Source organism: Delphinapterus leucas, chromosome 3, assembly GCF_059928025.1.
Source record: "Delphinapterus leucas isolate spDelLeu-1000000601 "Yukka" chromosome 3, BTC_Dleu_Yukka2, whole genome shotgun sequence".
Classification (NCBI taxonomy): domain Eukaryota; kingdom Metazoa; phylum Chordata; class Mammalia; order Artiodactyla; family Monodontidae; genus Delphinapterus; species Delphinapterus leucas.
In genome coordinates this window covers 32,534,718-32,561,674 of record NC_143131.1, presented here as the reverse complement: position 1 = coordinate 32,561,674, position 26,957 = coordinate 32,534,718, and the positions used below count along the sequence as shown (strand labels likewise).

At 39.3% G+C, this 26,957-nt stretch overlaps 1 protein-coding gene across 4 annotated transcripts in view; it reads right to left on the bottom strand.

The window, feature by feature from the left end:
* Positions 1–7,371: 7,371 nt before the first annotated feature.
* WDR70 (WD repeat domain 70) overlaps positions 7,372–26,957 on the bottom strand; it is a 307,508-nt gene continuing 287,922 nt past the window's right edge. For all 4 annotated transcript variants that reach the window (XM_089908783.1, XM_089908782.1, XM_022598984.3 and 1 more), the window contains 3 exons: positions 26,573–26,689; positions 24,148–24,310; positions 7,372–7,554 (listed from right to left, as the gene is read on the bottom strand). In XM_089908783.1, coding sequence (XP_089764909.1) covers positions 7,467–7,554; positions 24,148–24,310; positions 26,573–26,689 — 368 coding nt within the window. In that variant the 3' untranslated portion in view covers positions 7,372–7,466. The remainder of the gene's footprint in view (positions 7,555–24,147; positions 24,311–26,572; positions 26,690–26,957) is intronic.

Sequence of the window (26,957 nt, the reverse complement as noted above, 5' to 3'; positions counted from 1 at the left end):
GACCGGGGTACGAACCCGTGTCCCCTGCATCGGCAGGCGGATTCTCAACCACTGCGCCACCAGGGAAGCCCCTAAGACAAATTCTTAATGAACCCACCCTAGATACTCAAAATGTAAGCTGAATTAGCTGCATTAGAAATTGTATTAGTTGTCTATTGCTGTGTAACAAATTACCCCCAAACTTAGTGGCTTAAAACCACCACCATCATAAGTCAAGTCCATACTGACAGTTGGGGCCTTGCAGGGGCTAGGGGTACGGTGAGAGGGAGGAAAACAGGACTCTAAACTTTGATGTTAGACCTTGAAAGTCTACTTGTGAACTTTTTTCTCTTCCTGGGCCCTTAATGAATTGTGAAATGTAGACTTGAAAAGTGCCCACCTGGAACCAAGTGTACCTCACATCTAATTGCTAGGAGCATTCATTTCCTATGGCTGTCTTAGCGAATTACCACAAACTGGGTTGCTTAAAACGACAGAAATTTAGTCTCTCACAGTTCTGGAGGCTAGAAGTCTGAAACCAAGGTGTCAGCTGGGCCGTGCTCCCTCTGAAGGCTCTGGGGAAGGATCCTTCCTTGCCCCTTCTTAGCCTCTTGGTTGCCAGTAAGCCTCGGAGTTCTTTGACTTGTCCACATCACTTCGATATCCGCCTCCATCTTCACATGGTCTTTTCTCCTGTGTGTGTGTGTGTCTCTCTGGGTCTTCCCATGACCTTCTTATAAGGACACCAGCCTTTGGATTTAGGGCCCACCCTAATCTACTATGACTTCATCTTAATTTTAACTAACTGCATCTACAAAGACCCCATTTCCAAATAAGGCCACATTCTGAGGTTCTGGGTGTGCATGAGTTTTGGGGGGGACACTATTCAACCCAGTAACTAGGAATACTTCTGAGAATTATCTTTGGCCTCTCCAGCTGGGCATCCACTGGTCAGGTAACTACCAAGATTACAGTGAGTCATTCTCATAGCAAAAATGAGTCATTCTTTTGACCCCCATAATTCCACTTTGGTAACCAATTGTAAGAAAAAAAATCCTGTGTACCTAAAGAAACTCTAGGCATAGATCTTAAGACAAAGCAGCACTGCTCATAATAGCAAATCTGTAAACGACCTGTATTTCCAATAATAGGAGAATGATTAAGTATAGCAGATATACACATATATATATATATAATGGACTACAAGTAGCCTCTAAAATTATACATGAGGTTTGTAATAATGTAGAAAATTTACATGTTCATATAAAAAGTAAAAAATATACCCTATTTAATAAATATTATTAAATTTATGTTTTAAGAAAAAGAGAAAATAAGTCTCAAAATTGTACATAAAAGAAAAAAACTGGAAAGTAATTCATCAAAATATTTGTATTTGAATGGTTGAATTTCTTTTTCTCTTTTATGTTGTTCCAGTTATATATTTCTGCTAAGCAAACCAACCCACAACTTATTGCTTAAAATGATAATAATCATTCATTTTCCTCATTCATCTGCATTTTGGGCCAGGCTCAGTAGAGGCTGGTTTATCTCTGCTTCATGCAACAATAGCAGATGTGATTCAACTGGGACTGAAGGATCTGCTTTTTAAGATAGCGCGATAACATGCTGGTGCTGGCTGCCGGCTGGCATCTCAGTTGGGGTTCTTGGCCAGGGGCCTCAGTTCTCCACATGGGCCTCTCCATGAGACTACTCGGGCTTCCTAACAGCATAGCAGCCAGCTTTCAAGAACAAGTGCTCCAGGGCTTCCCTGGTGGCGCAGTGGTTAAGAATCTACCTGCCAATGCAAGGGACACAGGTTCGAGCCCTGGCCCGCGAAGAACCCACATGCCGCGGAGCAACTAAGCTCGTGTGCCACAGCTACTGAGCCTGCGCTCTAGAGCCCGCAAGCCACAACTACTGGGCCCATGTGCCACAACTACTGAAGCCCGCGCGCCTAGAGCCCGTGCTCCACAACATGAGAAGCCACCGCAATGAGAAGCCCGTGCACCACAACAAAGAGTAGCCCCCGCTCACCGCAGCTAGAGAAAGCCCGCGTGCAGCAACGAAGACCCAACACAGCCAAAAATAAATAAATAAATTTATTAAAAAAAAAAAAAAAAAAGAACAAGTGCCCCAAGAGAAAAGAAGTAGAAACTGCAAGTTTCTTAATGCCTGGTCCTGGTAGCTAGCAACAGCACCAATTCTGCCATGTTCTATTGGCCATGTCATCACACAGCCTGCTCAGATTTAAGGGGAGGGGATCTTCTTGACAGGAGAAATGTCAAAGAACTTGTGGCCATCTTTTATCACCATTACAAATCAATTTTGACCCCTAATATAAACTCTCTGATAATTCAGAAAACTACTTAGAATAGCAAACTTCTCTTTGTCCTCAAAGCCCCTTCTCTACCTATAGACCTCTAAACACACACACACACACACACACACACACACACACACACACACACACACGATCTCATCTTTAGGCACTTTGCTCCTGGCCTGGTCTTCTCTCAATTCTTTGGTGAGGGTATCAAGTAAAAATTAGAGCGCTGGTCATGGTGGCTTGTGGTATCCCCCATTCCAGATGGATACTTTTCAAAAGTGTCTATTAACAACCCTCCATTTCCTGATCTCCTCCCACACAAGAAGGCTGATAAATGGATGAAACATATCACCTCTAAAGGACTTCTGACCCAGGCTGTATTTATACATCTAAGCAGTTGCCCTCCCTTCCTCCTACCATATCCGAGTCTTGGGTTATCATACACAGAAGGGCTCACAGTTGCCTGATATAGTCATATTGATTCTTAAAATCTTTCCCAAATTGGCCCAAGTCTCATAATATATGCTCTTAGATCACATAAAGAAATGCTCACCTTTGGATGCTGCCTTCATGTAATCATGAAGCTGAACTCTTTAGTTTTTAGTGGGACAGAAGGCTGATAATCTTTCAAAGAATAAAGGTAAGGTCTACAAAGCAATAAGATTAACTGCCTAAGATTAAGAACAATGTGTTAGAGTTTTTAGTTTAGTTTGTTTTGTCTGGTATTTTGTGTGTTTGTGAATGTGTATGAGAGTTATGTTCTGGTTTTCAAGTCAGAATGGCCCAATTCTACACAGTCCTCTTGGGAGATGAAGGAGCTGCTAGCAACACCTAATATCCCAGAGTCTTAACTAATGCTAGAGATCCTCTCTACAGAAAGATGTACATGAGCAAAGGCAACACATGCTATGTTTTTTGAAGGGGTTCGCTGACACCCTGCCCAGGTTAAGAACCCCATGCTATGGTATCTCAGATCTTTGGTGACTCAGGACAGGCGTCATGGTGGCTTATGTCTTGTTGGGCCAACCCTGTAACAGCACTGACACCTGTTTACAATCCTGCTTCTTCCTCGAGCCAACAACAGTTACCTGTGAACAACTCAGTTACCTGTGTACAACCCAGTTACCTGTGTAAATCCCAACACAGAAAGGTAAAGCAGCCAGCTGGGATATGGACCAAGCTTCAGTATTAATATGGAGAACAATATGGAGGTTCCTTAAAAAACTAAAAATAGGACTACTATACGACCCAGCAATCCCACTACTGGGCATATACCCTGAGAAAACCAAAATTCAAAAAGAGTCATGGACCACAATGTCCATTGCTGCACTATTTACAATAGCCCGGAGATGGAAACAACCTAAGTGTCCATCATCGGATGAATGGATAAAGAAGATGTGGCACATGTAAACAATGGAATATTACTCAGCCATAAAAAGAAACGAAATTGAGTTATTTGTAGTGAGGTGGATGGACTTAGAGACTGTCATACAGAGTGAAGTGAGTCAGAAAGAGAAAAACAAGTACCGTATGCTAACACATATATATGGAATCTATAAAAAAAGGTTCTGAAGAACCTAGGGGCAGGACAGGAATAAAGACACAGATGTAGAGAATGGACTTGAGGACACGGGGAGGAGGGGGAAGCTGGGACGAAGTGAGAGAGTGGCATGGAATTATATATATTACCAAATGTGAAATAGATAGCTAGTGGGAAGTAGCCGCATAGCACAGGGAGATCAGCTCAGTGCTTTGTGACCACCTAGAGGGGTGGGGTAGGGAGGGTGTGAGGGAGAGAGACTCAAGAGAGAAGAGATATGGGAACACATGTATATGTATAGCTGATTCACTTTGTTATACAGCAGAAACTAACACAACACTGTAAAGCAATTATACTCCAATAAAGATGTTAAAAAAAAAATTACTCCTTCCCATCTGCAAGGCAGAAGCACTTCTCACACCTCATTCTCTCCCCATCCTTTTCTCTCCTTTCCCTCTGCTAAATATTTAATGAGCACCTTTTTAAGCCCTTTCACAGGGCTAGGATCTAGAAATACCAATGTGAATAAAATACGGCTCCTCTCATTTTTCGAAACAAACTCATTAAATATTCACAGAACCCAATGTATTTTAGTTCTTACAATCTACTTCCCAGTGGGGGAAACAGACACACTCAGGCCCACGAGCCACACACACGTACACATTTACGATGCAACATAAAAGAAGGCTATAGTGGAGAGATACATAAGCAACTATGGGGGCAGAGGAGGGAGCAAATAATTGTAGGCCTGGATGGGTAATGGAAGACTGGTCAGAGAAGGTGAAGTTGTTCCCATGTTCAAAAACAGACAGGCAGGCAACAAAGGGACATGTGCAAAGGCATTCAGGTGCCAAAGAGCATGGTACCTCCAGGTTCAGTGCCGGTGGATCTCAGAAGCATGTGTATGATCAGCCGGAGTTAAAGGAAGAAAGACCACAAGAGGCCGAATCCTGGATGTCCAAATCCTGGATGTCGATGCCCTCACGGCCACACAAATGGGTTAGAGATAGAACATGGAGCCTCTGGAAGGCTCTAAGCAGAGGAACGAAATGAGGGCGTTTGGTTTTAGAAAGCTAATTCTGATGGGCAGAGTTAAAAAAAAAAAAAAAAAAAGATGGATTAGATGAGGACCAAATGCAAAACAGAGAGATGAGTTGGAAGTGAGGCTCCTGAGGTCCTGGTGAGGGATAAAAGGGGGTCTCAGTTCTAGTCGGGGCAGTAGGGAAAGACATGGAGGTCAAATACCAGAGATTCAGAAGACAGCACGGATAGAAACTGGCAAGTGATTAAATGAGATGGGAGTGGGAGTGAGGGAGGGGTCATTATTATGACCTTCGAGTTCCTTATTCGAGCAAACAGAAATGGAGTTGACCGGGACCAGGAATACAAGGTTGTATGGGGTCAGAGAATTGAGGCCTGGGTGGGGGGTGGGGGGTCACCATCCTGGCACTGAAACAACGGATGAAATGAGCACCCACTCTTTGTCCAATCCCAGCTCTCAGGTCCTTGGTCACCAAAATTGAGACTGGAAATTCTTATGTGTATTTTGATAATCTCGTGTGGAAAAAAATCATTTTTTTTACAAAACTCTCCCGAGTGAGACAGATCATCTCAAGCATGAAAAGGGCCACTTGTGTTGTGGGTAACAATGAGAAAAACCATCTTCGTGCTAAATTTGCCTTTCCCTTCCCTTACCTCATAGCAGACTCTGCCAAGACCACTATGATCAAGTTTCTGTTCCTCCCTCCAGCCCTCCACTGCAACATTTGGCTGTGCAAGACGAATACTTCCATATGGTGCAATGTTTATGTTAAGACGGGAAAAAACATGAAATGCTTTAATTTTATCCAAGAAGCAATAAATTTACAAATCCTAAGCAGCTGGAACAAAATATTAGTCTGTAATTGATTTTGGATGAAGTGTATTTCAACAAGAATAGGAAATTTGGGGCAGTACCTTTTTAACTACTGATGTCTAGGGATCTTGGGTATCTTCATACTGTATTCCATAAATGTAATCTCGGACAGATTATTTGATATCCTGGACTTCTTCTGTCTCATCTATAAAGTGGGTTTAGCAATTTTACCTATTCATGGGTTTTTTTTGTGAGGATTAAATGAGCTAATGCAGGTAAAGAGCTTAAAAGAGTAGTCATCAGATAGTAGGCACTCAGCAAATGTTAGTTCTTCCTCTTCTTGCCTATTAAGCTAGGTGACAAGGGAAGGGGAATGGGATGAAGACGGGGATGGGAGAAGAAAAGGACAGAAAATAGCTTACAAGAATGAAGGTGTTTAGGATTTATCTATGAAGAATGCCCGCTGCCACCTCAGAACTGTAGATGCAAAAAAATCTGTGTGAGTTCAAGGGGTTGTTAAAAAAGATTTCGGGGGAAGGGTGTCAGGGAGTGTAGTATGTGAGGCTTGTAGAACCAGGAGCTTTCTGATACACATTTTGGGCCATCATTCACTTTCATACCTATTTAATTCACTGGGACAGATGAGAGCAGGAGGGCAGAAGGCAAGAGTATTAAAAAACCTGAGTTGTCTAGCGGAGATGATTTGACACGCAAAAACTACCCCAGGTCGATGTGAAGTCAGGGGAGAAAAAGGCAAATTTAGCACGAAGATGATTTTCTTACTGTTACTCACAACACAAGTGGCCCTTTTCATGCTTGAGAATGAAATAGGATTTTATTCTATTGACTCATTATTACTTTGGACAAACTGCCAACTTTTGTTTTAGTTTTCTAGTCAAAAGCACAAAGACCATTCAGAATGATTTTTAATGCCTTCTACTTATACAGCTTTTACATTTACAAAGCATTTCTATACTTTTTAAAATTAACACTGATAAAAATCAGGCAAAGTCAACATCATTAGCTCTATTTTAAAAGAGCAAATATTTAGTGTATATTTACTGCGTGTCAGGTGCTATAAACGCTTTACAAGGATGTCTTATCCTTCTGACAAACCTATCAAGGCTACACTATTATCACCTGAGTCTAGAAGAGAGACGCTTAATAACTCTCCCAAGGTGACCCACACAGTAAAGAGCAGAGCCTGGATTTGAACCCATATCGGTCTGACTTCAAAGCCTGCTTCCTAAGTCCTAATCACTGCTTTCTGATGTTGAAAGATAATCAGATACACATTCTTTCCTAGTATGGCAATACTTTTAGTTTGAACTCAGCCTAATTATTTAGTCATGTAAACAACTGCTGTGAAATTATACAGAGATATTAAACGTTTTGATGTCCGTTTCCATATTGTGCTCCTAGAATTGCTCAAGACAGACAAACATCTCAATGTACCTTCCCCTCCCCCAAGGTTATAACAATCTGTACAAGACCAATCACTGTTGAATAAAGTTTCCAAATACCTAAAGTACTTGGTAATAAGCTAAGAATCAGTTTCTTATTTACTTACAATACGGTTTAATAGTTGTAGGTAAGAACATGTAAGCACAATTTTACTGAAGAGTAGCTACCAATCTTTTGAATGGTTCAATAATACAAAGGACAAAAACCTGATCATAAAAATGTCTTTTTATTTCATTAAAAAAAAACCCCAAACCTGTTCAATATCCCTCCCCCTCATGCAAACAGCTCTCACATGAGATTCTTCAAATTTTACGTTTTTTCCATTCCGGCTCATTCTTTGCTTCCTCATCATCAGATTCAACTTGGGCAAACATGGTTTTGGGCTGAGTCCTAAAAGAAAGTTAGAGAGGAGAGGAAAAATTTAGTCAGCAAGTGTGCATTAGACTTTGCTACTTTCAACAAGTGGAAGCACATTTGGGGAATCAATTATATCTCAATTAGTAGATAAGCATTAAACTTCTGGCAAAGAAAAGGATAATGGAAATTTAATTATGTTCAGATTCTTTTAAAGGTTCTTCCTTCTGTGGCAGACTATGTATGTTGTCCTTTCCTTCAATAAAATGAAAATGTTATCAAAGTCAGTGGAAACTCATACATCCATTAACCACCCTCAGTTTAACCAGTACTGCTCGGGGGAGCCAAACTATAGTCACCAAGCAAGAATCTACACAGTCTTTATTTATAACTCCCTGGGCTGTTCCTAGACTTAAGTACAGCAGTCCAAGTACACGTGATTATGGTGCACACAAACAGGAGAATCTGAGTCAACAGTTTTCTTATTTAATGAGTTTAAAATAATAGATAACATATATAGTAATTTGAGCCTGGCAGCAAAAATAAAAAACAAAACAAATGAACATTCCTTCCACCAAACACCCAGATCAGTGCACGGAAATGACAAGCATTTTAGGACATATCACTGCGTATCACTGCTGTAATACTGGCACACGGTACATCAAGCAATCTTTGCATTAGGACCTGCTGTGTTTTGTAAACATACCTGGTTCAATGACACTCCTTTTTACATCGTTCACACAGAAAATAATTGCAAGAAAATATCAAATGGTCATAATTTATGCCCCTCATAATTTATGCCCCTTTCAGTCATGCTACTGCTGATTTCCTTTTAAAAGCAGCTCTACTGCATTATGAGGAAACATTAAAGCATGGTATCTGAAGATGAAATACTTTAGCTTACATCATCATTTAGAGTTCAATTCATAATAGTAAGGTAATTGCAGAATGGTAAAAATAATGTCAATAATTCCTTTTATTTGGCAAGTGAAACAGGGTTAAAACCTTATATTACTAAACAGGTGGTTGCCGGAGGGGAGGTATAGGGAGGAGAGAAATAGGTGAGGGAGATAAAGAGGTACAAACTTACAGTTACAAAATAAATGAGACACTGGTGTGAAATGTATGGAGTGGAGAATAGGGTTGATAATTATGTAATATCTTTGTATGATGATAGATAGTAACTAGACTTATCATGATGCTCACTGTGAAATGTATAGAAATATCAAATCTCTATGTTGTGTACCAGGAACTAACATAGTGTTTTAGGTCAACTGTATTTCAAAACAAACAAACAAACAATTTCATAGAAAAAGAGATCAGATTTGTGGTTATCAGCGGCGGGGATTGAGGGAGGGGGAATTGGAGGAAGGCAGTCAAAAGGTAACAACTACCAGTTAGGAGACAAATAAGTACCAGGGAGGTAATGTACGACATGTTAAATATAATTAACCCTGCTTTATGCTATATATGAAAGTTGTTAAGAGTAAATCCTAAGTGTTTTCATCACAAGGGAAAAAACTTTCTGTTTAATTTTGTGTCTGTATGAGATGACGGATGTTCATTAATTAAACTTATTGCGGTCATCATTTCATGATCCATGTAAGTCAAATAATTATGCTGTACACCTTAAACTTATACAGTGCTGTATGTCAATTATATCTCAATAAAACTGGAAGGAAAATTAAAAAACCCTTACATTACTTCTTGCTCTTCCTTTATTATCCTGGGGAAGAAGTATAAACCATCCACATTCCACACTGATGTTGTTCTGATGCAAGCCATGTACTAGAATTCCTCATGCATAAGTCAGTCACAATTCCTGTCTCTCCAGTTACCTGCCTAGAGAGCCCAAGCTGTCCCCATACACAATCCAGTTGGTTATATTTCTTGTTGTCACTTCAAGACACTGTTATGACATCTATAAACAAGTCATAGCCCTAACATTTCCAAAACCAGCTGCAGATTTTCATAGGTCATGAGTTGCTGAATTACTAGAAAGCAGGCCACTGGCTTTCTAAGATGCTACAACAAGGCAACTGGTGCTCATGACATATTTCGCCTTCTGGCAAAGATGTCGAGCCCTTGGGTATAGACAAACCTGTACAGGAACAAATTTGTCTGGTTTAAAAAATCCTTTGGAAGCCTGAAGCTGTAAGTAGTCCTTGATCTAAGCCTCAGGCGGGGGATTCATTCCCAGTTTGGCTACTGACTTGCTCTGTCACCTGGAACAGGTGTTTCCCCTCTCAGGGGCTTAGTTTCCTCCTCTACCAAATGTGGAGGTTGAACCTGATTAGTGGGTCCCAAAGGACTAAAGCCCCAGGGTAGATAATGATGAAGTGTGTGTTTTAACATTAATTCAAGTATAATACAAATAGAAAAGTGCATATTTCATAAATGTACTGTTTTCTGGATCTTCACAAACTGGACATGTCATGAAACCAACACCCAGATGAAGAAACAGAGTATGACGAGCACCTCCGAAGTCCCTCATACTCCCTTCCAGTTACTAACCCCAGACCCAGCGTAACCATATCCTGACTTCTGGCCACATAGATCAGCCCCACCTGTGTTTGTCCTGTCTCTGTATGATGCCTAGAGTGTTCACTATTTTGTGCCTGGTTTCTTCCGTTCAGCATCATCCACGGTGCTGTGTGTAATAAGGATGTTTGTAGCCATACGTTCCAAAAATTGCAAAAACAAAAACCTCAAAGGCAATACTGTGAATTTTACCGTGAGTTAAAATGTGTTTAAGTTAAATGACTGTCCTTTATTCTGAGATAATGTTCTTCTACCTATTTTGTAATAAAATGTGTTGGAAGTTTAAAAAAAACAGTCCTTAGAATTAGCTACTTAATTTCTAAGGGAATAAAAATAACATGATCTTCTAAAGATACCTGGCAATGCTTGATAGCTCATCAATGTTAGCTGCAATGAGACTTAAGTACTTAAGAAGTTGCAGTGCTGCTTTTTTTGGATATAAAAAAGGAAACTGAATGACAGGTCACGGGAAGAAAACCTAGAGCTTGAAAAGGCTATTTCATTTATGTAGTCACTTTTTAAAATAATCCACCTACTTCCAGAAGTATTTTTAGTAGGTTGGTGGCTAACACTGAAGGGCACAGAATCAATGGAACTATTTAACAAGGGGCAGAAAGGGAGTAATGACGGCAAAGAGGCATGGGAGAACATTTTGGGGGAACGGAGACATTCTATAATCTTGACTGAAGTGGTGATTACACAGGTGTATACATTTGTCAAGACCTGAAATGGGTGCATTTTGTACTTTATTGTAACTAACTTATAAAGAAAGTCAAAACAAAAAAATGAGTCAAAGGTCAAGAACAAAAAGGTATGTAACTGAGCATAAAACTTAGCACTAAATTTCCTAGAAGCCAAGGCAAAATGAAAAGAAAGAGATTAGTTTTTCAAAGGAGGTAACCTCCCCCGCCCCAAGCACTGAACTCAGCAAAATTCACTGAGAAAATGTTCATACCAGGGTCACTTCGACTGTCACTTTCAATTACCAGACCACACAGTTTCCTTTTCCTCTCCAGGTATTTTAACTTAAGAGATAGCAACTTGTTTGGAAGGTTGAATGGTCTCCTTTGTGAAACTCCATGAATTTATTTTAAATTCCACTTTTGAACTAATAAAAATGTCAGCAAAATAGCCATATTATGTATACACAACATCAAATCATGACACTTAGCTTTCATGTTCCACTTAGCATTCAACAGCCATGCTCCCCTTCCCCAAACTGCCAAAATCAAGGCATAAATCAGTGCCCAAATTTTCCCAGCAATGCTTGCATACCACTTTTCCTTTCATTTCACTGCCCAGGTAGATAATAACTGAGTGTAAGAACTAGGCTCCTTTCAACAAATAATGTTGGGGAAATTGTATATCCATATGCGATGAAACTGGACCCTTACCTTACACTATATACAAAAATTAAATCAGCATGGATCAAAGACCCAAACCTAAGAGAAGAAATTATAAAACTCTTAGAAGAAAACATAGGGGAAAGTTTTATGACATTGGATTTGGCCATGATTTTTTTGACATGACACCAAAAGCACAGGCAACAACAAAAATAGGTAAACTGGACTGCATCAGAATTAAAAACTGTACATCAAAAGACGAAATCAACAGATTAAAGTGGAGAGTGGTTATTTAGTGGGTATAGAATTTCAGTTTTGCAAGATGAAAAGAGTTCTGGAGATTGCACAACAACGTGAATGTATTTAACACCACCGAAATGTACACTTAATAATGGTTAAGATGGTAAATTTTATGTTATGTGTATTTTACCAAAATTAAAAAGACAGAAGAGTAGGCTCCTGAACTTGGGAATAAGGAAGAATGAACCCTCTTCCTGGGACAAAAAAGGGGGCACCTTGGAAAGGGCCTTAGCCTCCAACTTGGGGCCATGCCTAAAGCACTGCTTCTCAAACCATCTGTGGTGCAAGGCCAGACTTTGTCTTCTAATTTCCCACCACTTGCAGATAAATATTTCTAGAAAAATTAAAAGACTACAAAATACAGATCCAAAATTTTTATTAGATTCGATAAATATATCAAATTGCTATAAAATTTTCTAAGCTTATCTTGTCAGCACTAGCTGGTGGAGCACACTGTGAGTAGCGTCTGCTGGCAGTTCCATGCCTCCCCTTGCTTGGGAAAGAAAGGCTCTGAAAGCAGGGCGCTGAAACCAGACTGTGCAGTAAGAATCTGTCTTCTTAACATAAACTTTTACACATGATGAGCTTCCTCCAACTGCAGGAAAATATTTTTCACATCTAGAGAAGCTGGCCCTGTATGATGCTACTAAAGGCTTGGTGAAGCAATGAAGCCTGAGGTTTCACTCTCACAGGGCCACCCTTTAAGGAGCAGTCTTTCATTCTCAGAGGAGTATGGCATGGGGAGGTGAAGGGAGACGTGGCCCACGGAAGGAAGTTTCCCTCATTCCAATCCATCCTGCCCCCAAAACCAACATTCTTACAGCATAGTTCAGCACCTTCCATAAGAGCTGTATGTTGTCTGCTGAATAAAGACCAGGTTCTTCAAAAAATATTATTTGACTTTAGCACAATGAATATCTCTGTCTAGTCTAGGGAATGCCAGCGTTTTATACAAGCAAAGTGAGAGAATTACAGCTTTAAAATTTGTAGCTATTCTTTCTTGTCAGCAATTTTTATCTTTAAATTTATTTCCAGCAGTTTTTCTTTTGAGATTTTTTGGAAATCCATATATGAGGAAGACCAAAAAAATAAAAAAATAAAATCAGTTCAGGATTATTTAGGGCATTTAAAACAGACTTCTTTAGTCACCATTTTTCAAGACAATGAAGAACAGAGATGATTAGGCAAGTTCCAGCAGAGTTAGGAACAGAACCAGGAGACTTCTTCCTTGGGGGTGGCCTAATTTGCCCTTGACATAGAAAACTACTATAAAAATAAATCAACAATGTCAAGCAAGAGCAAAATGACACATACAAAAAGATAAAATGTTTTGAGAGCACTTAAAAGCTGGTCCAGAAATTCCTACTTTTAAAACCAATAGAAAACCAACAAATAAACAACAAAACCCTCTAAGCCCCTTCTAGCCTTGTCACTGGCGACATAAAATGTATTCCTTTCTGGGCTGCTTGAAGAAATGGAATTTATACACTGATCTTAACATAGACTCTTTTGGGTGCTTCCATGAGGAAAAGTAGAACAAACCAAACCAAATGGGCACTGAAGACATGGCAGTAACTCAAGAAATACACATATAAATAAATAATGTGCAAAAAATATATTCTACTGCTTCAAGAAAGCATTTCCATTACCACCCATTCCCTGTCTCCTCCTATTTAAGCAGTTCCTGCGTAATTCTATTACCTCCTTTCTCAAGAGACAGGAAGTTGTCAACTCAAATTTACAACCTCATGGCAGACTTACCTCAGTTGCCCAAAACAAAAGCCTACAAAGGGACTGACCTGAAGAAAAAGAAGATAAGGGGAACATTCCATTAAGCCAAAGCACTGTGTGTGCTCAACAGGCTAATGGGGATAAGGTAAGCCTCGTTGAGAACCATTAAAGTGTCCACCTTATTGAAATCAGCTTTATCCAGACTATTTATTTCATTGATTTACTGTCTACATTTACCCATTTTTCTAAGTGTTAACTGAAAACTTAAACTTACAGAAGGCTGATGTGAAACTTGTATTTTCCAGTTTGATTAACTCACTTGGCAAATAGTAAACATTTTTCACTTGACTATATATGTCATCTTGTTTACTAGAGTTACCAAGAAAAGGAGAGCAGATTAGATAGCAACATAGTTATTTACTGCTAACCATTAAATAAACTAATCAGAGGAGGGCTGATGGGTTTTTTGTTTTAGCTTCAGTAAACTCTGCATTTGCTAATAGTTAATATTTCATGAAGTACATATAAAAGCTTAAGCAAATGTCTTTCTCAAATCTATACATTCTGAATAGCTGATACTTTGTGCTGATTAATTTCCCCCTTGGAACATTTTTCAAACTGAATTCTCAAAGTTATTTGTACAAAGGGAGTCTTTTCCAGCAACTGTGTGTTACAGAAAAACGACAGAAGCCCAACAGAAACGGAGTCCCACCTTCAATGTTTCCATCCAGAGGAATTTTGCATAGAACAGGCAGTAATGAATAAAAATTCCCTCTGTAGTCTTTTCGAAGGGCATTTTTTGGATACAATGTTTGTGTAAGAGATTCAAAGTGTCTTTTCAAAGATTCAAAGGCTGTCCTTTCTCTTCTGACTAAGCTCTAACCTAGGCTTTCTACACTCCTTGAATGCTCAGGCCAGAGAGAAGCCTCAAAATGTCTTTGGCTGCAATGGGAAGTCCACAGGTCAAATTCTTTTTAGTTATGGATATTCTCCTGATATGATTCACTCAAAAAGCATAAAGTGAGCTCCAGGGTAACAGAATGAGTATGAGGGGAAATCACTTGTAATACTTACTTAATCATCAGTATGTGACTATCAACCACAAGCTTGTTTGGCTCAGAGCCCATTGTTTATTATGAAGGAAAACCTCAAGGCCGAAGTCAATTATAGCCATGACTTGACAATCTGACACACTTGTTAACCCTGTTAGAATGAATACGGCCCAGATGAACTCTGACCCAGTCGTCACAATTGCAGAATTATTAAGATTAAATAAAGGCTTGACCAAAAGATTCCACTTGAAATGGTCCCTTCTTTCTGGTGAAGAGCTAATCAAAGATAATTTTTATTTGTTTATTTATTTACTTACTTATTTTTAATTTTTATTTTATATTGGAGCATAGTTGATTAACAATGTTGTGTTAGTTTCAGGCGTACAGCAAAGTGATTCAGTTATACATAAAAAATATTAGGGATGCATAAGAAGATATTTCTAGATAAAGAATGTTCTATCTTCTTCAGGAAGTGAACACATAATATTTTGGAAAATAGCTAAAAATAGCTAAAAAACATCTCAGACTCATTAAGTAGGACATACTAACTCATTATGCTTGTGTGAGAGTTCAAAGACTGGGTGAGGGTGGAGAAAGGGACATACATGAAACCTGTGGAAACTGGGGGAAAAAAAAAGAAAAAGAGGGAAAAACAAAAGCAACCCTCTAAAATCACCATTAGCTACTTTATCAGTAAGTGGGTAAACAAGTTAGAATGATTAAATCTTTGAAGAGCACACAGGCCTGAGGCAGCCCAGGTAACGTCAAAATGCCCTCTCTAAGCTCACATTTATGAAACATGTAACGGTGTGCCACAATTTCTACTCAAACACACATATGAAAGCTGGGCATTAGTGTAACTCTACTCTCTTACTTCATAGATGGCGAAATAGTCTCAGTGAAGGTAAGTGAGTCTCAGAGCAGGAATTAAACCCCAGGACTTCTGATTCTTAGTCTAGCATTCTTCCACCATGCCACACAATAGTCTTTTCGGCTTCACTATTATTCAACTTTTCCAATAACTATTATCAGTTGCATTGTGATGAGACGCAGTACACTGTAGTAGTCAAAAGCAGAAGCTTGACTTTGAAGCCAGACCACCTGTGTTCAAGTCCCAATTCTGCCTCTTGCTATCTGTATGGCTTTGGTCAAGTTAAAAGCCTCAATTTCCTCATACGTAAAACTGGAGCAATAATACCACTTTCCTCATAGGACTGTTGTGAGGCTTAAATGAATAATATATAAAGTTTTTACATTACCATATAAAAGTGTCATTATTACCATATACCTTGCTTTTGGCTATCAGGTGTTCCTCACTTCATATTTTCAAAAGTTGTATGTGGAATATATTTGATCAAATAATTTGCATCTTAAATACAACATAGCAGCTTGCTGTTCTTTTAAAAACCCTGGGGGAAATACTCTTCTATGTAAATGAGCTATCTTCAGTATGAATCTCTATAATCAAAATAATCTATTCCATATATTTGAATTTTCAGAAGGGCTAATCACTTGTACTTTGTTTTAAATAATTACTTTTTTTTATTATTACCAGACTTTAGTGTGCAAAATAATCACCTGGAGAACCTGTTAAGATGCAGATTCCCAGCCCCAATCTCTCAGTCTAAATGAGCCTGGGGTGAAGTCTAGAAATCTGAATTTTTAACTTTTCCACTCTTACCCTCAACTCTGACACAGACAGTCCACAAAATCACTTTGAGAAACACTGGCCCTTACATAGGAATACGGTGGTCAGTGATATCAGTCATGTAACCGTAACTCACAAAAAAAAGTAATATTTTTCTCTGTGGGTTTATGTCTCTTCCTGGCACAAATAATATATAAATCTTTACTCACTCAAAGAGTGATCTCTTTAAATATTGCCTAGTAACTCAACATGACTTAAATGTATCCTTTATAGATGGGAATGATATTTTAATGCATATACACACATATCCACGTATCCCGTATCAGACAAGACATGCACGCTGAAAATTAAATTGACTGAACCAGCAATAATGGCAGCTTATCTGGCAAGGAAAGTGACCATGGCTGACAGAACTGTCAGGCTGTCTGGCTACTGGCCAGGGTTCAGGTTCCCACACACAACTATCCCTGTTGATGTGTAAGCTAATAGCATTCTGGATCTTTACCCTGCCCACTCCCCAGCCGGCTCCTTTCCCCTCCCTCCAGCAACATCTTTTGACAAGAAACTGTAATTGAATCTTCCCATGTATAGCTAAACAAGAGTCCTCTGTGATCCTGCTGTGTTTTAAAACTTTCATGGTTGTTACATTGTGAGTGCCAGGAATGAAACTTAAATACTCAACAATAAAGGTAAAGTGTTAAAAGACTCTTTGTTCTCATCACTGGAGAATAAAGGTGAGTGTCATGTGCAAGCAGGCAGATTTGTGTAATACCTAGTTGTGCTTTCCTGTGATAAAGCAAGATACAGTAAATCTTCATTTCATCACTGACACAAGTCAACTGCAGGGAAGAAAAACAACCAGACACACATTCTCGATTACAGTGACCTTTATGAAAAGATCCTTTTGAATATTAGCTTCCCTTCAAACACTGCCACTTGGCAGTAAACAGTATACTGTAGCAGGTGAACACAGGAGAAACTGCACTGCAATTCTGGCTAACAAATCACATGCCACAGACAGTGCCATGAACTTAGTATGCAGTAAATGTAAGGTGACAGAACTGAGTGGAAGGAAAGAGATGGGAGCAAAATGCAGCAGTAGAAAGGTGTATATTAAGAGAGATCACAGTCCTCTGAAAAGCTCATTAAATTAGGGATCAAGAGAAATGAAGTCTAATTCTAATTGCAATCACTGTGAATTGCAAGTCTCTAAGTTTCAGTCTCCTCACATGTAAGGTAAGGATATGACAATACCTGTTCTACCCATTTTGCAGAGCTACTATTAAACTAGCATATTATTCAATTGTAGATATCACTAAACCACCTACAATGCAGGAAAATGTCATTAGGTAACAGAAACCAATGAACAAAACCAATTTCTGCTTCAATTAATTCTAGTTAAAGAAGGTTGAAAATCTGCATGAATTTTTTTCCAAGAAAATACTAATTACCAAGCAGACTCAGAAGAGTCAGAATATCCAGATAGTCTACTTACCATGAGGAGATGGAAAAGAAAGAGAAAAATTAAGGAATTACTACTCACCCTCCCCTCCACAAAAGCACCAGGCTTCGACAGTTTTACGGGTAAATTCTATCAAATTTTTACAAAGTAGATTTAATGGTATTCAAAACAGTTTGAGAGTACATATAGAAAAGGAAAGCATACAAAATTTTTATGAAGGCAGCCTAACACCTGACAAAGAACAAACCATAAGCATGTGAGGGTCATACCAAAGAAGTGAGGATGATTCAATACTAGAATTTTATAATATAATCATATTCATTGATCAAAGTAGAAATACAGAGGGAATTCCCTGGCAGTCCAGTGGTTAGGACTCCGAGCTTCCACTGCAGGGGACATGGGTTCGATCCTTGGTCCCTTGGTCAGGGAACTAAGATCCCGCAAGCCAAGCCACGAGGTGCAGCCAAAAACAAAACAAAACAAACCCCCAAAAAACAAAACAAAACAAAAATAAAGCAGAAATACACAGAGACACAACAAAGGAATTCAATAAAATTCAGCATCTATTTCAGATGAACATGCCTCTCATTTTTGTACAGTGTTTTCTTCGTATAGGATGCTCTTCCCTTGGATATCTGCACAGCCCATTCCCTCATTTCATTCAAGTCAAAGATCACTTTAGCAGAGGTTCTATCCTGATCACCATATCTAAAAATAGCACCCCTCTTTCTCCCTGATTACTCTATGTCCCCTTATCCCTATTTTATTTTTCTTCACTGCACTTGCTACCATCTAACACTTATAGATTTACTTGTTGTCCCTCTCTGTCCACTAGAATATAAGCTCCATAAACCACAACTTAGTACCTGACACACTGTAGGTGTTCAATAAATCTTTGTTGAATGAATAAATAAAATAAAAAGAGATGAATTCTTCTTTAACATCTTGTATGTGTGTGTTTTCAAAAGCTGTCATGCTTTACGGAGAAACACCATTAAATTGAACAATATGAAATTGCCGATATTCGGCTTTTATTTCTTCTATAGAAAGGGCAATTACATATGTTTTAACCGAATCCTGTTCAAGTTCAAAGTGAGAAAAGGATGTGCACTATCACTGTTATTATTTAATATTGTTCTGGCAGTACCAGTCAGTACGATTAGATAAGATAAAGAAATAGCAGGTATAAAAATTGGAAAAGAGGAGGTGAATTTATAATTATTTGCATATGATATAATTTTATGCCTGCAAACCCCTCTAAATCTGACCACATTAAAATAAATTTTTTTCACATGGGGGAAAAATGGCATAAACACAGTAGAAATAAAAATGACTGACGGGACTTCCCTGGTGGTGCAGTGGTTAAGAATCCACCTGCCAGTGCAGGGGACATGGGTTCGAGCCCTGGTCCGGGAAGATCCGACAGGCCACGGAGCAACTAAGCCCGTACGCCACAACTACTGAGCCTGCACTCTAGAGCCTGCGAGCCATGGCTACTGAGCCCACATGCCACAACTACTGAAGACCGTGCACCTAGAGCCCGTGCTCTGCAACAAGAGAAGCCACCACAATGAGAAGTCTGCACGCTGCAATGAGAGTAGCCCCCGCTCGCCGCAACTAGAGAAAGCCTGTGCTCAGCAACGAAGACCCAATACAGCCAAAAATAAATAAATAAATTTATTTTTTAAAAAATGACTGACTAGTAGGAATATTTGCAATACGTGACATACAAAGGGTTAAGCTCCTTAATATAAAGAACTCTGACAAATCAGTAAGAGAACCAATCAACCAATAGACAAAAGGGCAAAAGATATAAATAGAAAGTTCACAGGAAAAAGAGGCTTTTAACATATGAAAAGATGCCTAGAAAATTTTTAATGAAAGTGTAAACTACGATGGAGTACAAGGTTTCACCTATCAGATTGACAAAGATAGAAGGATAAGGGGAAGGAAGCTCTGATACATTGAATAAGTTGGTTAAAAAGTCTCTTTGGAAGAAATCTGGGCACTATACAAATTTAAAATGCAAATATCTTTTGATTTGGCAATTCTATTTCTTGAAGTTTTGCATATGTGGTCAAGGAGTCCAAAGATATTAATTTCAGTATAGTTTATAATAACAACAGACTGAAAGCAATGCAAACGTCCTTCAATACTGTACTGTTTTAGAAAAGCATAATATATCACACAATGGAAAATATCAAGAAAGTATACAGCATGAGCTAGGTATGTATGGACGGGTCTAGTCCAATCTCCCAAGTAATACATAAAGCAAAAAACCAACCAACAATCAAAAACAAAGACCAGCTTCTAAAACATGTTATGTTTTTAAACAATAAATGTTTCTACACACGTCTGCTCATTTATACATGGACTCTCCCTGGCAGGAAATACAAGAACCTGTCGGCAGTGGGTATCTCGAAGTGGTAGAACAAAGGAACTGGGGGTTAAAGTGAAAGGGAGGCTTTCAAATTTCCATCGTCTATGCTTTAGCATTGCTGGATTTTTAAAAAATTGTGTGCACGTATTACTTAAAATCTCAGACATGAAAATCTTCTTATCAAGATAATTAGTTGTTAGAAGTTAGAACAATAATCTGGAAGTTCTAAGGCCAGGTTCCTGGTTTGGGTTCTAGCAATAACTTGCAATCCAGTAGGTTCTAAAAGTTACCTTCTCAGTGCCTCATTTTCTTCAGTGGTAATTCTGACACCTTTCTATGAATTACATATTGCTAATATCAATCATTAATCAGCAAACAGTATTATTTCAATATTTGTGGAGACACCTCAATGATTTACTTTGTGTACAAACGTACACACGTCTATTTGGAGCAGTTTGCTATCAAAATGATACATATTATGTTTGGCAAATTTTAAACCATGGCTCTGTTTACTCTTCTTTCCTCAGCTAATTTTTGGTATGCTTATAAACAAGTTTTCTGAAGTATAAAAAGATCCCTAATAATAATAGAAAATAACTACTCCATTAAAAACAGAAGTGTCAGAGGCATAATCCATGAGCGTATCTGAGTGCCAAGGATGTGTTGACATATATTAGCTTATACACACACAGATTCTATACAAATGAAGGCTACATGCAAACTGTTTAGCTGGCCAGCCTTGATATGACCCTCTTAGCTGTTGTAATATTATCCAACTACTTGTTCAGAGATGTTCCATCTGTACTGTCTGGTTATTAATACATGTTGCAAACATCCACCACTGACGTTACACAGTAAATAAAGTCTGTTCTGCTACAATACATACAGCAAAGGATGCGGTGCTCCCCACCAGGGGCCCTCAAGTCCCTTTAGCATTTTTCTGCAGGGTGCTTTCACTTGCAGCAGCAGCACCGACCTCTCTCTGTCCGAGGGCTGCCGGCAGGTTGCTAAAGCCCAGGACAGCTGGAACTGCCTGAAATGTCTCCCCTGGTCCCATCTCTAGCCATCACCAAGGACCAACAGATGTTGGAGTGTAATACTCCAGTTACTGTGTGCTCTGACCAGGGTCTCCAGGATCGCCTTGTGGGACTAAGCCAAAGTGACCCTCCCTGGAACTTTATTTAATATTGTGCACTTTCTTGGCTTAAATCATCTTTGTAAGAGTCTTTATCTCAGGGTCTGCTTTTAAGGAACCCAAGCTAGGACAGTGTGTTTTACTTTTAGGCAAAGTAGCTCATAATGATCAGCAGAGAGAGGATCAATATCAGTATAACATGTAAGCTGAGCTGGTTTATAAAGTTGGTTTTCTTCTAGCATATAAATGTTTTGAAAAGTAATCAGAGTCCAGCTTTCTCATAATTGAAGAGAAAACTTTAGCAATACATAAAAACATCAAGAGAAAAGCTGAATATGCTTCCAACAATACAAAAATACACATACACAAATTTATTTACTGTGTTAGTAATTGCAAAATACTGGGTGCAATCTAAATACCCATATGTAGGAGAATGGTGGAATAAACCATGGTACATCCATGCAGCGGAGCACTATACAGCTGTGTAAAAGAATGAGAATGAGCTCTATGAACTGGTGGAGAGTGATTTCCAGGGCATACTGCTAAGCGAAAAAAAACAAAACTCAAAAGACTAATTATACCATGCTAACCTTCATGTAAGAAAGGAGGGGAATATAAGAAAATACAGATCTGCACATTTGTGCAAAAGAAGATAGAACAGAGTGGTTACCTATAGGGGTGAGTGGGAAAAGGACTGAAAGAAGCAAGGGTATTGGAATGGGGGAGCAGGGACGAAGAGGGAGTGACACTTCCCTGAGTATATCTCTTTTAAAGTTCTGGTCCCTAGCACCACAGTAACAGTTCATATACCCTACCCACACCCTAAAAATATAAAGGAATATAAACACTAAAAATAAGCCTAACTTCATTTTCAAATGAATAACATAACCACACTGATGGGAGTGGAGAAGAAAAGAGCTAAGTAACTTGACTAGACACTGTAAGGATAAAAAAGACAAGAAGAACTGTACACAAATGCTGTAATTTAGTTAGGAAAAGTGTTTCTCATGGGTGGGTGGCGGTTAGCGATTCTAAAACGATTTTAGGTGTAGACTAGAATTGAACAAGTAAGTAAATATACTGTAGATAATATGAGCTGGGTTTCTCACTATTGGAGAAAGAAGTTACAAATACGCAAAGGGAAAAGGTTAAATGAACCCTGTGGTACAGGATTGAAACCAGGGGCATCAGTTTAAGCTCGTACTATTTAAAATATACATACAGATAGGTACATAGAGAAATAATAATGTGTGTATATGTGTAGGTTAGTATACAAACATATATTTCTGAGGTTTGCTGGCTGACAGGACCTAGAAGCAATGACATTTTAGTAGCAATGAGCACATCTAGCACCAACCTCTTGGTTTCTAAACATCATTCTCCAACAAAAAGGAGCCAGGGCTCCTTGGAGAAGCGGTTGATTCTAGGACTGTGGCAAAACAAAAACAAAAACAAAGATGAGCCTGGAACATTTTGTGGTGCCAGAAAATAAGGACGTGCTAAAAAACAAACAAACTAACAAACCAAAAACAACACACCTTGTTGAAAGAATAAAGGAGCCATTCTGAAGGAGATTCTATTGGCCAAAACTGGAACAATGTGAGCGACAAACTAAATAATGATAATATTGGATTTTAACCCATAGAATAAAGTATTTTAAAGTCCACACTTATATTTAAAAACTTGAAAAATAAAGAAATGTGAGAGGAGCAATTCTTCCTTTTAGTAGAAGTCCAAGTAATAAATGTAGGAAAAAAAAGAGGGAAATAGAAAACACCACTAGGGAAACACCACAGTAGTAACTGCTGCAGGCAAATCTATCCATGCATGATAAAACGAAGGAGCGAAAGTCTGAGAGACAGGATTTGCCTAGTCTTAAAATATTACTCCCAAGCAAGTTACTAACTCAAAATGGAATGATAGTAACTTGACAGTGGAGAAACTTGGCAGACATCACCTTAACCAAGTGATCAAAGTTATCATCACCAGTCATCAGACTGAGGGACACGAAGCCCCTGATGTGATGCACTGAGAAGGATATAACATCACTCCTGTGTTACTTTTGTCAAAAATGCATAGTTTTATTCCAATCATGAGAAAATATCAGACAAACACAAACTGAGAGAAAGTGTACAAAATAACAAACCACTGTTCGTTGAAAGCATCAAGGTCATGAAAGATGAGAAAGACTGAGAAACTGTTATGACTGGAGGAGACAAAGGAAAAGTAACAGCTAAATGCAACGTGGGATCCTAGATAGGACTGTAGAAGAGAGAAAGGATATTAGTGGAAAAACTGGGGAAATCACATAAGGTCTGTAGCTCAGTTAACAGTACTGTACCCATGTTAATTTCATGGTGTTGCCAATTAATTGTACTATGGCCATGGAAGGTGTTAACATCAGGGGAAGTTGGGTGAAGAGTATACATGAACTCTCTGCATTGCTTTTACGATTTTTCTGTGAGTCTAACATTAGTTTACAATAAAAACTTAAAACCCCAGAATTCTACAATATTACTGTTCTTTAGTATAAATGTAGCTGGTTTAGTGGCTTTAAGAACCACTACATGTTCACACATGCGAAGCTATTTGAGGGAATCTGAGCAGGCAGGCTCTACTCTGCCTATGTTTAAGTGTTACTTACAAACACAGCTCTACAAATAAAAGTTAATCCTCAATAATAGATTCTACAAACTGTTTCCTTTCATTTGCTTTTAACCCTCGCTAACTAAGATAATGCAGACAGGCAGTGATTTTCTTTCTTTCTTTTTTTTTATCACAGGTAGAATGGGTTTCACATAATGGGTTTATGCTAGGCTATAGATCTAATGGAACTGGCCTGGTTAAAACATTTACCGTTTAGAGTCCTCAGATACAAATAAATGCCTAGGTTTCAGGACCATGAGTACCTGGCCATTTTTCATGCTTAGGAATAAAAAAGATATGGAGAAACTAGAACCTCAAAGCAGCCATTGTTATGTTCTTCCCAATTCATTAAACATAATACATTTTCTATTTTAAAAGGCTGTTTCCTTACTTGGAGTATGCTGGAGAAACCCAATATGGGTTGTCCTCGGCTGCTTTGGCGTGCCGCAAAATGGCTTCCCGGGGATTGCTGTCATCGGTTTTGTCCAAAGCAATGTTCTTCACAATGTATGACGACAGGGTGCCCCCGTGGGTTCCAACCCGGCCACCACGACCTGTTCCAAAGGAAAAAAACCAAATCCGGAATGGAGTGAGCATATACCTTTTGTACACTGGGCTTATCTGACCAGGTTGAGAATCCCTCACTGCTGGCTTCCAAGGCGGACGGTTAAATGGATGACAGACTAGGGTCAGGGATTCAGGTTTACCTGATTTTTGTCATTCCCTACAGAACCAAGGTTTTGAGCCCTCGGAGGCTTCTACCAGACTTTGGTTTGAAGCACACAAATCTCAGGAGTACTTGAGTACCGTCCTTCCAGCTTTCAAGTATGATAATCAAAACCAAAGTAGGACATCACCAAACCTCAACTTCCCCATAACAGTTTTAAATAGAGACATTTTTTATTATGCCTTCGTTGCTCACTTTTACACAATGACACCAATGTAGGAAGAAATACAAATAGTTCGCCATGTGTATGCTTTAAAAAATTCCTCAGGCACGAACACATGAAATTCAACTAATAAAAATAACCAATGATCATTAGGTGCTATTTTAGATTTAAACAAACGTATCTTAGGGCTTGCCATCTTCCAAGTGCCTTGTAGGAGAGAAAAGAAGATGAACAGACTGATCCACATTATTTTACTGTACTGTAATTGCTCTAGACAGGAAGCTCCACGTGGGCAGGAATGTCTTCCCCACTGGATCCCCAACTGCCAGCCTGGTTCCCAGTGCTCAGAAGAGGTATGACTTTTTAGGAAGATTAAAAAAAAAAAAGGAAAAACAAAAAACCACACCACATGACCACATGAAAAGTCAAGTAGCACTAAAAGATTAATTTTATAAGGCAGGAAATAACTGCCAAAGAACCTGCATGGCCAGTAACTAAGTGGAAGGAGAGGAAGCAGAAAACTCTTCAGGCTGATCTGGTGGGGGGAGGGGGTCTGCAGGAAGAGATAAATCCAATTTGGGAGAACTCAGAAGACAGAGAAGGTTATTTTCAATGAGCAGAATGGTTTAAATACAAAAGTATAGAAAGAGGCAAGTTCACTGGGCATTTGGGGGCAGGAATGAACCAACAGTCATGTGAGAAGATCAGAGTAGGAGAGAGGTGAGGTGTAAAGCTTGAAAGTACGTTAGGGGCTTCCCCGGTGGCGGAGTGGTTGAGAGTCCGCCTGCCGATGCAGGGAACACGGGTTCGTGCCCCGGTCCGGGAAGATCCCACATGCCGTGGAGCGGCTGGGCCCGTGAGCCATGGCTGCTGAGCCTGCGCGTCCGGAGCCTGTGCTCCGCAACGGGAGAGGCCACAAGAGTGAGAGGCCCGCGTACCGCAAAAAAAAAAAAAAAAAAAGTGCGTTAGATTCAGACTGAAGAGAACTCAATCTCTGGAAATGCAACTGGACAGTGTAAAGCTTATGAAGATTTGAGGGCAGTAGCAATACGAAAGCTACAGGAATTGGGAATAAAAGCTGTGTGTGAGATGAACGAAGGTAGGGTGGTGAGGAGAGAGACTTGAGAAGGTGCCTAGTTAGAAGAGCTTTTCAATAATCCAGGCAAGAATATTATTTAGGAACTTTGATTAGGATGGTGGCAGAGAAAATGGAAAAAAATTGAGATTGGTATATGAAATATTTTCAATGCTGAAGGGTCAGGCCAAACAGATACAGGTCCAGAACTCAGGTTCACATGAATGAACAAGTCATAAGCTTTAAGCACGTGAACATAGGACAAATGGAAACTATGCAGGTGATAACAGAAAACGGGATTCTAGTAAAGGTACGTGCTATATGATAGCCAATGCTGCCTTGCTTTCTTCTGGTACCTACTTTCTTAGAAACTAAGGATTTTTATTCATCTTCTAGGGAATTGGGCAGCTCCATTTTATCAACACAGAATTAAATGATGCTCACTTTCTGCCTTGTGTGAAACCTAGTCCAGCCTAAATTCTGGTCAAAGTACCCAGTGTTGCATATTAAGCCAATATTGAGAGCAGTGGTTTTAACACTGGGTTCCAAGGAGCCCCAGAGTTCAACCGAGGTCACCTAAAGGGCTCTAGTTGGAGACCAAGCAGAAAGGGCTCCGGGCTTCCTCTCTACTTCAGCACAGCAGCTCCATTTTTATCAGTTTATGCACTGGGTTTCTGCATCAGATCTTTACACAAGAACTTCTGATGCTAAAAGAAGACGTTTGAAAACCCCTATTAAGTAAAATCTCCGAAAACAGGCATCTAGGCCCAAAAGAGCTTCCAAATTTTGTATCTATTACCCCACCCTGCCCTGCAACCCCCTTTGCAAGTCACTAGTTAGATCACAGTCACCTGGGCCTGCTACAGGAGGTTCGGGTTTGTGAGACTTCAGGGGATCCAGTCTGTCCTTCTCCAGCTGTTTCCTTGTACTCCGCTGGCGGGGCTCACGGAACATAGGCAAGGCATGAGCTACGAGAAGTCACATTTGAAAAATTTCATTATGATAATAACCCTTCCATCCAAAAACATAGCTAACGCATGAGTAAATGACGATGAAATGGAAGTCATGATGACAGCCTTCATCTAATAATAAAAGACAGTCTTATTGCAACCAATTAGCCAATTTCGTTTGAGACCAGACTCACTGTTCACCTCTCCTGGCAACTAATGGCACTCAGGAAATGCCGTCAAATACCGTCACAGAAACATTGGTGAGGCTCCCCATCTCCCAAACCAT